This window comes from Poecilia reticulata, chromosome 12, assembly GCF_904066995.2.
Source record: "Poecilia reticulata chromosome 12, P_reticulata-male-v2, whole genome shotgun sequence".
Taxonomy (NCBI): domain Eukaryota; kingdom Metazoa; phylum Chordata; class Actinopteri; order Cyprinodontiformes; family Poeciliidae; genus Poecilia; species Poecilia reticulata.
The window spans coordinates 3,849,657-3,862,742 of NC_088841.1; the positions used below are offsets into that span (position 1 = coordinate 3,849,657).

Consider the following 13,086-nt stretch of genomic DNA (forward strand, 5'->3'; position numbering starts at 1 on the left):
GCCGTGGCTTTTTTGTTGACGCGTTTATCCGTGCAGCCGACATTGGGGAGCTGCTGGAGCAGATGGTGGAGGAGATCATGGGTTCTCTGTCTGGTCCGGCCAAAGACTTCTACCAAAGAGAGTTTGACTTCTTTAATAAGATCACCAACGTGTCCGCCATCATCAAGTAAGTGCAGCCGAGCCTCTTCGCTGTAAAATTGCCAAGATAGGAAATGGTTAAGAAGCTAAGATGAATCTGTTTTGTTTGTGTTTTTGTTTTCAGGCCAGTTCCGAAGGGAGAGGAGAGAAAACGAGCGTGTCTTAAAGCGCTGTCGGACATCAAAGTGCAGCCAGGTAACCTGCTATCGCCTACCGGCTCTCTGAGGTGGATCCAAAACTTTGTGTTTCTGCTTTCAAAGAAATATTATGTCTGAAACCATGAAAAAAATGTCCATTTAAAGAGGTAGTATGATGTAAAATTGACTTTCTTGAGTTTTACACCATGTTGTAATGTTATTCCTTCATCACAAACAAACCTGGAGAGTTACCTTCATTCTTTCATGCATGTTTGAGAAACCATTTAATCTCCCTTGGCATTCAGCTGTGCAAAATGCACAGCTGAATGCTGTGCATTTTGTGCAAAAACAACAAAACATCACACAGCATGCCCAGGAGGGATGGAAAATGAACTGCCTCACATTGCAGGAATAGAAATAAACATGAGAACATAGACAACCTGAGTTATCCATCTACTTTACGTCTTCCAGGTTGTTACCTACCCAGTAATCCAGAAGCCATAGTGCTGGACATCGACTACAAGTCTGGAACCCCCATGCAGAGGTAACTATATCTTATGTTGCAGAATATGTTTTCATTAGCCCCATGGCTTCCTGTGTGTATTTCATCAGTGTGTGTGTGTGTGTTTTCAGCGCTGCCAAGGCTCCCTATCTGGCCAAGTTTAAGGTGAAGCGCTGTGGGGTGAGCGAACTGGAGAGGGAGGGTCTTCGCTGTCCGTCCGACTCTGTGGAAGACGGAGAGGAAAATCCAGACGGATCGCGGAGGGTTTGTTGGCAGGCGGCCATCTTTAAAGTGGGAGACGACTGCAGACAGGTACGGGTAGCTGGTCTGTTCACCTGAATGCGTACATCTCCAGACTATCAGCAGTGGCTGAAGTTTCGTTGACCGTTCTGTGATGCTCTCCGTCCTCCAGGACATGCTGGCTCTGCAGATTATTGGGCTGTTTAAGAACATCTTCCAGCTGGTGGGTCTGGACCTGTTTGTCTTTCCCTACAGAGTGGTTGCCACGGCACCAGGGGTAACACACTTTCTGATACTATTCTTTCAACTCCTCACCTCTCTTTATTTTTGTAACTAACAATTATGTTAGTAATCGATTACTCTATCAATTATTCCAACAATTAATCAGTTAATCAGATTTAAAAAAAATCGATACATTCTGCAGATTTTGTATTTAACCGTTAAGCCTATTTCCTGCAATATTAGAACATTAAATGATGTAGATAAACAAATAATTCTGTTCCACTTTTACATGAGAAAATGCACATTTTATTGCCTTAAAAGCAAAAACACCAATATGTGAAAAGCTCAGCCCTTTCTGTTTGGCTTAACATCAGCACAGTGTATATCTGATTTGATACCCAGTGCTAATATTAACGTTCGATCCAAATTTTGAAATCGGTGCATCCGTACCATCTGTTTATTTATCTGTTATTTTTGGCATTTCAGGTTCAGTGACTTTGACCTCCTGTTTGTCTGAGTTGGAACAGTATTTATGAGATGTAGTCAAAGCACAGACTGCCGTCTTTACTTCTAAACATTGAACGTCTCCATCGTTCATGCTGCTGAATTCTAGTGAAGTTTAGAGAACTTGATTGATTTGGACTGATGCTCCTTTCCTCAGTGCGGTGTAATCGAATGCATCCCAGACTGCAAATCCAGGGACCAGCTCGGTCGCCAGACAGACTTTGGGATGTATGATTATTTCCGTAACCAGTACGGCGATGAATCCACTCTGGCCTTCCAGAAGGTCTGGAGTTTGAAATATTTGACTTTGTTTTGATTATTGTCCTGTTTTTCTTTTTTCTTCTTTTCTTTGACAGAAGTTGTTTTATTTAACTCCTCTCCTCTTTTCCTACAGGCTCGGTACAACTTCATCCGCAGTATGGCCGCCTACAGCCTCCTGTTGTTCCTGCTACAGATCAAAGACAGACACAACGGCAACATCATGTTGGACAGCAAGGGTCACCTTATCCACATTGGTACAGCGGCCGCTTCTTGTGAAACTCCGATTCATGAACAATAATCCTGCGCTCTGTGTAGATGAGCTTTCATGGACCAACAGAATAATTTGTCACATTTGAAGGTCATTTTTTTAAAGTGATTTTGGATAAATTATTTTTGTTTTATCCAGATTTTGGATTTATGTTTGAGAGCTCCCCAGGCGGTAACCTGGGCTGGGAGCCGGACATCAAGCTGACGGACGAGATGGTGATGATCATGGGAGGAAAAATGGAGGCTACGCCTTTCAAATGGTTCATGGAGATGTGTGTCAGAGGGTATCTGGCTGTGCGGTAAGAAACATCCAGATTTATACACGCTAATAAGTTGCTTTTATTCTGTCAGATGGGTTTTGTTGCAGATGTCGACCTTTTGTTCCCTTCTTGTTTTTTGTTATTTTTCTGTCTTCACAGACCTTACATGGATGCAGTGGTTTCCCTGGTGACCCTCATGCTGGACACGGGGTTGCCATGTTTCAGAGGACAAACCATCAAACTTCTTAAGTTAGTAAAACTCACACAGATGCAAATTCTCTGTGTTGCAGATCAGAACTTTTAGAGATTTTGTGTGTTGTTATTCCATAATTCATTTCTTTCTTTTTCAGGGGACGTTTTAATCCGCAGATGAGTGAGAAAGAAGCAGCAGCATTCATGATAAAAATCATCCAGAGTTGTTTCCTCAGTAGCAGGTGAGAAAAACATCAGTAGTGTCATAAATTTAAGTCTTAAATTTGACTTGCTGAAACCTGCAGATACCCCAGAACGTTGTCTGTCCCGTTCATTACAATGAAACTCCCCTTATGGAATACCATGTGTTTTCTGTTGTTTCTTTTGAACAGGAGCAAAACGTATGACATGCTGCAGTACTACCAGAACCAGATTCCTTACTGAAGGCCGTCCAGCAGAACTCCGCTCCCACTGACTGAATCCACAGCAGCATCTGTAGGACGATCATTACCGAGGACCTGACCAGACAGCAACTGGGCACTTTAACCCTCCAGTTTTACTCTACACACTATGATTTTATAATAATGTCCATGTATGTTTTAGAGCATTTCTCGACATGGATCTGAATTACCCTTTAACTTTTGTCTTGATGCTATGTTTTTTGTTAGTTTACCAGCAAACACTAAAGATTTACACTTGGAGAATGAGGTCAAAAAGGGATTCGGTTTCTGCTCGTCAAAGCAGGAACCTCACTGTTGTCATGGTGTTGCTGTGTTGTTACCCACTTTAATGCACTTTATACATCAGCAATAGATCAGTAGATTCCTTAGAGATGAAAACAATCCAGATAGTATTGTAGACTTAGAAAAACATGAATAGAAGTTGTTATATAGGTAAAATATATATTCATATATATCATTACAAGAGTCAGTCCACATTTATTCTAACAGTAATCTGTAGTCAGTTAAAGGTATTAAGACAATAAGCTGTGATTTTACAGTAGTGTGTACTGTAGAATATTTACTGTAGAGTCACACAGGCAGCTTGTTCAGTCGTAGTTAGATGTTAACATTTACGTTCACCAGGGTTTTACAGCGAACCTCGTCCTCGTGTCGCACGTTTTGATGTCAGTGTTGATGGACACCCATTACAAAAAGGCAGTTTTCCTCTACAGGAACTTACCAACCCATAACTTGAACTTACAGGGCTCTGCTGCTACTTCCACTTTCCGAAATGTTTTTAGCCTGGATATTGCAGATTTGGTGGATGTAATTTTTTAGGTATGAAATGTCTGTAGAGTACTGGCATTAAGAAAAACAGTGGCACTAATACACTCAAGAGTGAATTGTTTTATCTTTCTGTGTGAGACACAACGTAACGTTACTAATATTATCGCAAATTCTCAAAAACTGAGTATTAGAGATGCACCGATCAGGCTTTTCCCGGCCAATACCGATTCCAATTATGACTGTTTTCTTTTTTTCTTTTTTTTAAATAGCAGGGAAATGTGCTGTCAGTGTTTTGACAGAGGTAATGTTAAACCCAAAAGAAATTACAATATTGTTGCAACTTTGTGAGTAAACTCAAAACAAAGTGCTTTAAAGTAGATGCTGTTGGTTGATTGCATTTATTGAATTCGGGGAAAAATGGTTTTATTATTATTCACCATTTTGATCCAAGTCTGATCGCTGACCGATTGAGTGGTGCATCACTACAAAACATAAACTTACAATTTTAGCATTAGATCCACTAAGATGTAGGTTCAGAGCACCAGTCACAGTAATTTTCATTTGTTTCATCAGAAATGTTCCACTTTGCATCAAGTGTATTATTATTATTATTATTAACATTGTATTCCTAAATACATCATTATAAATCTAAGGTCACTAGTGAAATGTCATAAGAAATGGGTGAAATAGTCACACTGAGTGAGTGGACATTGATGACAGGTAATATTCTGGGCTAGAGCTTTTTTTCTTTATTTACAGAATACTATCAAAAAGCATTGCTAACAGGTAAAATAACAATAATGTTCCAGCAACAGTTCAGAGTTTCTTTAACTAAACATTTGTCCATCTTTTCTACCTGAAGCAAAAACAATGATATTTAAAAGTTATGAAACTTTTAAGTTTGAAGTTGGAAAAAGAGACAAGTTGCCCAACATAAACCACCTCAGACAAGGATAAAATCAGTCGCATTGGCTTTACAGATCCCTATCCATACTTGGAAAAATCAGTAATGTGAAATGCAAAGATGCGTTTCCTCCTAGTACTCTGATGATTATTAGATGAGCAGCAGGTGGCGCTGCCTCATGGAAACAAGCCAAAAAAACTTAACTGGAGTTATCACTGCCCTGTCTTAAAATGAAAAAGGTCCAAGCTTATTTAAATAACTACATGCAATGAGTCCCTTTGATTTTAGCCTGATCAAGATATATTATGGCAAATAAAAACTGAAGTTTGGAATGATCAGAAAGAAATATTTATGGATTTACTGACTCTTCTCATACAGTATTCAACATGACAAATATAGCAAATGTTTAAAGTTTTTTAAATGTGTAGTGTTACAAGTTTATGCCTTTACAAAGTCATTGACAATCTACTGCATTACTATGTAACAACTCTCTCTAAAGGGCATAAAAGAACTGGGGAAATAAAGAGCTGCAAATATACCACATACTCTAAATCTGGATGTCCAAACACATTTCCTGAAAACGATCATGTCCCATTAGCTGTCATGTTAAAGTTGTTTTTCTTCTGTCTACAGACAAATAATGAGCCCGCATTAAAAATACAGCTGCAAGGTGGAGAACAGATGAAAAAGCACAAGTTCTAATTGTAGAAAGAGTGAGCATTTTTGCAACTTTTTACTTATTTCTTTCAGGTTTACCCTCTTAAATTTCGGATATTTTAATGTTGTATTCCCTTGGACTTCTTTTTCAGTAATCCCTAAATGTCTTTTTTTTTTTTCTCCTTTTCCCTTAATGACTCAGCTTTTCAGGGTCTGTCCTTACATTTATTTCCTGTCCAGTGAAGTTTGTCAGAATCAGTGCTTGCTGTTTTGAAACATTCCTCATATCATTATGTGTCTTTACATTTAAATCAAGCCTCTTGAAGACGGAGCTCAAGATGATATTACCTGATACAAGCCATTTACCCTACCCTCGGTAGAAAAACCTATAGTAACACTTGAGAAGAAAAAGACTCAATTTATGCAATATATTTCTGTGTACTGACGCTTCATCTGAGTGCTGTATTGTATCTCCCTCTGTTACATTGCCGGGTGTGTGTGTGTGCATGTGTGTCTACTTCTTTAGCTGTCTTCCTGCTGCTGTTGTGTTTGCAAATCGACCTGAAGTGTTCACCTCTGCTTTGATCAGAGAGATGTTTTTGAGATGTAAAGGAAATTCATCATGTCTACTGTTTTAATGTGTGTGTGTGTGTCTGTCTGTAAAGGTATCTTCATGAGGACCAGCAGAGTTTTAGGGTGTTTAGAGGGACGATGTTTACGGTGTCTTACTCAGATCAGGGTCAGATAGAAAGCTTGAAAGCTTTTGGACTGATTTGTTTTTTCACACTCTAAAACATGTTATTGACCTCATTCTGATGGCATTATCTACATCTATATGCCACACCAAAACATGCAATAAGATTCACAGCTTTAAGATATCATGTCTGAAATCCATTAATAAATGTCCTTATAAAGATTTCTGTGCAGACGTCAGTGTGTTTCTTTTGCTCAGTATATTTATGTATCATTGCACCTCTTAGATGGTCTGCTTTCTGAAACTGTAGTTATTTCTGCAATAAATGTGAACATTTTCACTACACTGTGACCCCTTTTATTTGGCACTATAGCAGCCTCTATTCGTTAGTAGTTTGACAAGGAGAAGGGGAGGATTGGGAATCAAACCTGGGACGGCTGCGTTGAGAACTGGTGCTTCTTTATGGGATGGATTTCCTCATCCACCTGGTTCCACCCTTCTCACTAATTTTTGACTCGCGCTTGTTACTTTTTAGTCAACTTTGTGTCCCTGACTGCCTTCAGAAAAAACTAAAATTTTGTGGAATGATGCTAAGTTCCCAATTTCTTTATCAATTACTTTTGACTATTATTTCTGATAGTATGAAGCTTGCATACAGATAATGACAGAATTAGGTAATATTTTGTCTTTATACAAGAAACTGCCTTTATTCTCTCACTCTTACCTTTTGATGTATTTGTTTTGAAATGTACAAAATGACATGGGGAGGTTCTTAAATTTTACCACAAAAAAACTAATTTTAACATACCTATTAATCGGATCAATTAATATTAAAACCACAATCTTCTTGACGGTATCTACTACACTATTCTATCTTACAATTTTTGATTTTTTGAAAGGGCGACAAACAGAAAGTTATTAGAAAATGGGTTTCGTGTATTCCTCTGTCTCATTTGTATTTATGACAATGCATTGTGTGAGCTCTCACTGTGGCTCGGATATGGGAACATTTTATTCAGACGCTTATTTACAGCTGACTGAGTCACAGAGTGAGTCACAGAGTGTGCTGTTCTCAGGTGTTATGCTGCTCTCAGGTGTTATGCTGAAACTCCGCCTCAGGTAAACTTCCCCCTCTGCGCGGTGACGTCAAAGGGATGGGCGGGTCACATGGTCTAGTACAGAGAAACCTGCGGTTTAATGTTACTGAAATGGGAGAAACAAGAAGTGGGGAACGAAGATAAGTGAATAAGGTAGGCGACCTTCTTCCCAACATCGTTTCGGTGGTACGGAGGAGAGCCCGCTAGAGGACACAAACAAAGAGGCTTTTTTTTAAAGGACTATTAAAGTTAAAAAGTCAGCTGTAAAAATGACGCTGCGTTAATTCGCGGCCACTTCGAGTGAAATTCACTCCTCCGCCGCCCTTTTTATCGGATAAAAGCTATAAAATTAGCCGAAGTTAAAATGTAGCGCTTATTACACAAGAAAACAGACATTAAATACTTCATGAGTTAAAAAAAAATGCAGCTAAGAAAGGCTCTAGCCGACCATAACTCCTGCTGCAGAGTTTCAGCCGCTGCCTCCTTAGGTTTATTTGTTATCACAGGCCTCCTCTACTGCACACAGTGCTCCTATTATTCTGGAAACAGAAGCATGCTGGGCTTTTTCTGCTTTGTGTTGTTGGGAAAAGTTTGGAAGTTTTGGTGTATTTTTATACTATTTGCTTGGAAGAAAAAAATCCACCATAAACTAAACTTCATTTCTACTAATACCTCAATTTTGTATCATTATGGGAGTTCTATTATTAAAAATATTTTTATTATTCTAAAAAGTTAAAGGGAAAAAAAAGCTTGAAAACTTAAGTTTTTCATATTTTAAAGTTATAAACAACAACATTTCAAAGAAGATTATATATATTTCTGATAAATACAGGTTGTAATATCAATTCAAAGTTAGGAAGCCAGTCGAAAAGGTGAAACTCCTACATATAGTTATAAATGTAACGTTTTTATTTACTTTTGTTATGTTGATGATAATGCATTTAATGACTTTAGAAGACTTCTACCAAAGAGAGTTTGACTTCTTTAATAAGATCACCAACGTGTCCGCCATCATCAAGTAAGTGCAGCCGAGCCTCTTCGCTGTAAAATTGCCAAGATAGAAAATGATTGAGAAGCTAAGATGAATCTGTTTTGTTTGTGTTTTTTGTTTTCAGGCCAGTTCCGAAGGGAGAGGAGAGAAAACGAGCGTGTCTCAAAGCGCTGTCGGACATCAAACTGCAGCCAGGTAACCTGCTATCGCCTACCGGCTCTCTGAGGTGGATCCAAAACTTTGTGTTTCTGCTTTCAAAGAAATATTATGTCTGAAACCATGAAAAAAATGTCCATTTAAAGAGGTAGTATGATGTAAAATTGACTTTCTTGAGTTTTACACCATGTTGTAATGTTATTCCTTCATCACAAACAAACCTGGAGAGTTGCCTTCATTCTTTCATGCATGTTTGAGAAACCATTTAAACTCCCTTGGCATTCAGCTGTGCAAAATGCCTGTCTGGATCTAGCCCCGCCTTCAAGATGAAGCTCCTCCTTAGAGCTGCAGTTTCCACTACATACCACTGCCCCTTTAAGGCTTATAAGTAGGTTTAAGCCTGTCGCTGTAAGTCAGTTAACTACATAAGTTAAAACAAGCTCGGTAATTTCCGTTTGCATGATTTTTTTTTTCTCGTGTCTTTATCTCGTTCTACCGAAAACTGAATGACAAAAGTCTTCAGTTTGGTTCATTGATCTCAACCAGCCTCTTTTCTGAAGAACTTTTTTTTTTTTTACAGAGGCTTCAATGTTCATCTTATTAACAATATTGTTTTGCTTATTTATTTTAGATATTTGAAGTCCAGAGAAAAACTTACTTCTTGTGTGATGGCACTATGTGGATGCTCTCTTCAGCTGACTGAATGTTAATTAAACCAACTCAAAATTACATGCAATTCAATATGTCACTAGTTTCATTTTAAAAGTTGCTGGGTAAAAATAGATTCCGACTGGATTTCTTTTTGTCAGACACCGAAGAAGTCTGGCATTGGTTTTCAGTCTGCAAAACCAATGTTTTACATTGGAAAGCCTTTGCACCCCTTGCTTTTACTTTATCCAACGAGTTTCTTTTCTTCTCCCAACTTGTCTCTTCTAAAATATCCAGTGTGTATTTTATCCAGAAAACTTTTAACAAGTAAAAAAAAAAAACAACAAAACATCACACAGCATGCCCAGGAGGGATGGAAAATGAGTTCATTTTCCACAAATGTACAGTGTATATCTGATTTGATACCCAGTGCTAATATTAACGTTTGATCCAAATTTACAAATCGGTGCATCCGTACCATCTGTTTATTTATCTGTTATTTTTGGATGCCTCACATCGCAGGAATAGAAATAAACATGAGAACATAGACAACCTGAGTTATCCATCTGCTTTACGTCTTCCAGGTTGTTACCTACCCAGTAATCCAGAAGCCATAGTGCTGGACATCGACTACAAGTCTGGAACCCCCATGCAGAGGTAACTATATCTTATGTTGCAGAATATGTTTTCATTAGCCCCATGGCTTCCTGTGTGTATTTCATCAGTGTGTGTGTGTGTTTTCAGCGCTGCCAAGGCTCCCTATCTGGCCAAGTTTAAGGTGAAGCGCTGTGGGGTGAGCGAACTGGAGAGGGAGGGTCTTCGCTGTCCGTCCGACTCTGTGGAAGACGGAGAGGAAAATCCAGACGGATCGCGCAGGGTTTGTTGGCAGGCGGCCATCTTTAAAGTGGGAGACGACTGCAGACAGGTACGGGTAGCTGGTCTGTTCACCTGAATGCGTACATCTCCAGACTATCAGCAGTGGCTGAAGTTTTGTTGACCGTTCTGTGATGCTCTCCGTCCTCCAGGACATGCTGGCTCTGCAGATTATTGGGCTGTTTAAGAACATCTTCCAGACCTGTTTGTCTTTCCCTACAGAGTGGTTGCCACGGCACCAGGGGTAACACACTTTCTGATACTATTCTTTCAACTCCTCACCTCTCTTTATTTTTGTAACTAACAATTATGTTAGTAATCGATTACTCTATCAATTATTCCAACAATTAATCAGTTAATCAGATTAAAAAAAAATCAATACATTCTGCAGATTTTGTATTTAACCATTAAGCCTATTTCCTGCAATATTAGAACATTAAATGATGTAGATAAACAAATAATTCTGTTCCACTTTTACATGAGAAAATGCACATTTTATTGCCTTAAATGCAAAAACACCAGTATGTGAAAAGCTCAGCCCTTTCTGTTTGGCTTAACATCAGCACAGTGTATATCTGATTTGATACCCAGTGCTAATATTAACGTTTGCTATCGATCCAAATTTTGAAATCAGTGCATCCGTACCATCTGTTTATTTATCTGTTATTTTTGGCATTTCAGGTTCAGTGACTTTGACCTCCTGTTTGTCTGAGTTGGAACAGTATTTAGGAGATGTAGTCAAAGCACAGACTGCCGTCTTTACTTCTAAACATTGAACGTCTCCATCGTTCATGCTGCTGAATTCTAGTGAAGTTTAGAGAACTTGATTGATTTGGACTGATGCTCCTTTCCTCAGTGCGGTGTAATCGAATGCATCCCAGACTGCAAATCCAGGGACCAGCTCGGTCGCCAGACAGACTTTGGGATGTATGATTATTTCCGTAACCAGTACGGCGATGAATCCACTCTGGCCTTCCAGAAGGTCTGGAGTTTAAAATATTTGACTTTGTTTTGATTATTGTCCTGTTTTTCATTTTTCTTCTTTTCTTTGACAGAAGTTGTTTTATTTAACTCCTCTCCTCTTTCCTACAGGCTCGGTACAACTTCATCCGCAGTATGGCCGCCTACAGCCTCCTGTTGTTCCTGCTACAGATCGAAGACAGACACAACGGCAAGGTCACGTTGGACAGCAAGGGTCACCTTATCAACATTGGTACAGCGGCCGCTTCTGGTGAAACTCCGATACATGAACAATAATCCTGCGCTCTGTGTAGCTGAGCTTTCATGGGCCAACAGAATAATTTGTCACATTTGAAGGTCATTTTTTTAAAGTGATTTGGATAAATTATTTTGTTTTATCCAGATTTTGGATTTATGTTTGAGAGCTCCCCAGGCGGTAACCTGGGCTGGGAGCCGGACATCAAGCTGACGGACGAGATGGTGATGATCATGGGAGGAAAAATGGAGGCTACGCCTTTCAAATGGTTCATGGAGATGTGTGTCAGAGGGTATCTGGCTGTGCGGTAAGAAACATCCAGATTTATACACGCTAATAAGTTGCTTTTATTCTGTCAGATGGGTTTGTTGCAGATGTCGACCTTTTGTTCCCTTCTTGTTTTTTGTTATTTTTCTGTCTTCACAGACCTTACATGGATGCAGTGGTTTCCCTGGTGACCTTCATGCTGGACACGGGGTTGCCATGTTTCAGAGGACAAACCATCAAACTTCTTAAGTTAGTAAAACTCACACAGATGCAAATTCTCTGTGTTGCAGATCAGAACTTTTAGAGATTTTGTGTGTTATTATTCCATAATTCATTTCTTTCTTTTTCAGGGGACGTTTTAATCCGCAGATGAGTGAGAAAGAAGCAGCAGCATTCATGATAAAAATCATCCAGAGTTGTTTCCTCAGTAGCAGGTGAGAAAAACATCAGTAGTGTCATAAATTTAAGTCTTAAATTTGACTTGCTGAAACCTGCAGATACCCCAGAACGTTGTCTGTCCCGTTCATTACAATGAAACTTCCCTTATGGAGTACCATGTGTTTTCTGTTGTTTCTTTTGAACAGGAGCAAAACGTATGACATGCTGCAGTACTACCAGAACCAGATTCCTTACTGAAGACCGTCCAGCAGAACTCCGCTCCCACTGACTGAATCCACAGCAGCATCTGTAGGACGATCGTTACCGAGGACCTGACCAGACAGCAACTGGGCACTTTAACCCTCCAGTTTTACTCTACACACTATGATTTTATAATAATGTCTATGTATGTTTTAGAGAATTTCTCGACAGGGATCTGAATTACCCTTTAACTTTTGTCTTGATGCTATGTTTTTTGTTAGTTTACCAGCAAACACTAAAGATTTACACTTGGAAAATGAGGTCAAAAAGGGATTCGGTTTCTGCTCGTCAAAGCAGGAACCTCACTGTTGTCATGGTGTTGCTGTGTTGTTACCCACTTTAATGCACTTTATAGATCAGCAATAGATCAGTAGATTCCTTAGAGATGAAAACAATCCAGATAGTATTGTAGACTTAGAAAAACATGAATAGAAGTTGTTATATAGGTAAAATATATATTCATATATATCATTACAAGAGTCAGTCCACATTTATTCTAACAGTAATCTGTAGTCAGTTAAAGGTATTAAGACAATAAGCTGTGATTTTACAGTAGTGTGTACTGTAGAATATTTACTGTAGAGTCACACAGGCAGCTTGTTCAGTCGTAGTTAGATGTTAACATTTACGTTCACCAGGGTTTTACAGCGAACCTCGTCCTCGTGTCGCACGTTTTGATGTCAGTATTGATGGACACCCATTACAAAAAGGCAGTTTTCCACTACAGGAACTTACCAACCCATAACTTGAACTTACAGGGCTCTGCTGCTACTTCCACTTTCCGAAATGTTTTTAGCCTGGATATTGCAGATTTGGTGGATGTAATTTTTTAGGTATGAAATGTCTGTAGAGTACTGGCGTTAAGAAAAACAGTGGCACTAATACACTCAAGAGTGAATTGTTTTATCTTTCTGTGTGAGACACAACGTAACGTTACTAATATTATCGCAAATTCTCAAAAACTGAGTATTAGAGATGCACCGATCAGGCTT

At 39.1% G+C, this 13,086-nt stretch overlaps 3 protein-coding genes across 6 annotated transcripts in view; all 3 read left to right on the top strand.

Moving 5' to 3' along the window:
• Positions 1 to 6,552, top strand: part of pi4kaa (phosphatidylinositol 4-kinase, catalytic, alpha a) — a 31,241-nt gene extending 24,689 nt beyond the window's left edge. For 2 of the 4 annotated variants that reach the window (XM_008423282.3, XM_008423283.3), the window contains exons 44-54: positions 37 to 166; positions 263 to 333; positions 747 to 819; positions 909 to 1,089; positions 1,190 to 1,294; positions 1,901 to 2,026; positions 2,138 to 2,258; positions 2,411 to 2,570; positions 2,691 to 2,780; positions 2,882 to 2,965; positions 3,116 to 6,552. In XM_008423282.3, coding sequence (XP_008421504.2) covers positions 37 to 166; positions 263 to 333; positions 747 to 819; positions 909 to 1,089; positions 1,190 to 1,294; positions 1,901 to 2,026; positions 2,138 to 2,258; positions 2,411 to 2,570; positions 2,691 to 2,780; positions 2,882 to 2,965; positions 3,116 to 3,167 — 1,193 coding nt within the window. In that variant the 3' untranslated portion in view covers positions 3,168 to 6,552. Of the gene's footprint in view, positions 1 to 36; positions 167 to 262; positions 365 to 746; positions 820 to 908; positions 1,090 to 1,189; positions 1,295 to 1,900; positions 2,027 to 2,137; positions 2,312 to 2,410; positions 2,571 to 2,690; positions 2,781 to 2,881; positions 2,966 to 3,115 lie in introns of those variants that run through there. The other 2 variants (XM_081613411.1, XR_014090128.1) reach the window with 2 other exon arrangements.
• A 911-nt stretch (positions 6,553 to 7,463) lies between these two features.
• LOC145554237 (putative phosphatidylinositol 4-kinase alpha-like protein P2) lies at positions 7,464 to 10,954 on the top strand. The gene is made up of 6 exons (XM_081613747.1): positions 7,464 to 8,322; positions 8,420 to 8,490; positions 9,684 to 9,756; positions 9,844 to 10,024; positions 10,125 to 10,216; positions 10,829 to 10,954. Exons 1-6 carry the CDS (start codon positions 8,228 to 8,230, stop codon positions 10,836 to 10,838), a joined length of 522 nt encoding a protein of 173 aa, XP_081469873.1. The 5' UTR covers positions 7,464 to 8,227; the 3' UTR covers positions 10,839 to 10,954.
• A 343-nt stretch (positions 10,955 to 11,297) lies between these two features.
• Positions 11,298 to 12,985, top strand: LOC145554238 (putative phosphatidylinositol 4-kinase alpha-like protein P2). Its single transcript, XM_081613748.1, has 4 exons — positions 11,298 to 11,495; positions 11,615 to 11,704; positions 11,806 to 11,889; positions 12,040 to 12,985. The coding sequence occupies exons 1-4, from the start codon at positions 11,347 to 11,349 to the stop codon at positions 12,089 to 12,091; spliced, it is 375 nt and encodes a 124-aa protein (XP_081469874.1). The 5' UTR covers positions 11,298 to 11,346; the 3' UTR covers positions 12,092 to 12,985.
• The last annotated feature ends 101 nt before the right edge of the window (positions 12,986 to 13,086 follow it).

Excerpts from the sequence above, each read along its gene's own strand:
- LOC145554237 (XM_081613747.1), top strand. The coding sequence starts at position 8,228 with ATGTTGATGATAATGCATTTAATGACTTTAGAAGACTTCTACCAAAGA. Across the intron at positions 8,323-8,419 it reads AACGTGTCCGCCATCATCAA|GCCAGTTCCGAAGGGAGAGG; the intron begins GTAAGTGCAGCC and ends TTTTGTTTTCAG. Across the intron at positions 8,491-9,683 it reads GGACATCAAACTGCAGCCAG|GTTGTTACCTACCCAGTAAT; the intron begins GTAACCTGCTAT and ends TACGTCTTCCAG.
- LOC145554238 (XM_081613748.1), top strand. The coding sequence starts at position 11,347 with ATGTTTGAGAGCTCCCCAGGCGGTAACCTGGGCTGGGAGCCGGACATC. Across the intron at positions 11,496-11,614 it reads AGAGGGTATCTGGCTGTGCG|ACCTTACATGGATGCAGTGG; the intron begins GTAAGAAACATC and ends CTGTCTTCACAG. Across the intron at positions 11,890-12,039 it reads AGTTGTTTCCTCAGTAGCAG|GAGCAAAACGTATGACATGC; the intron begins GTGAGAAAAACA and ends TCTTTTGAACAG.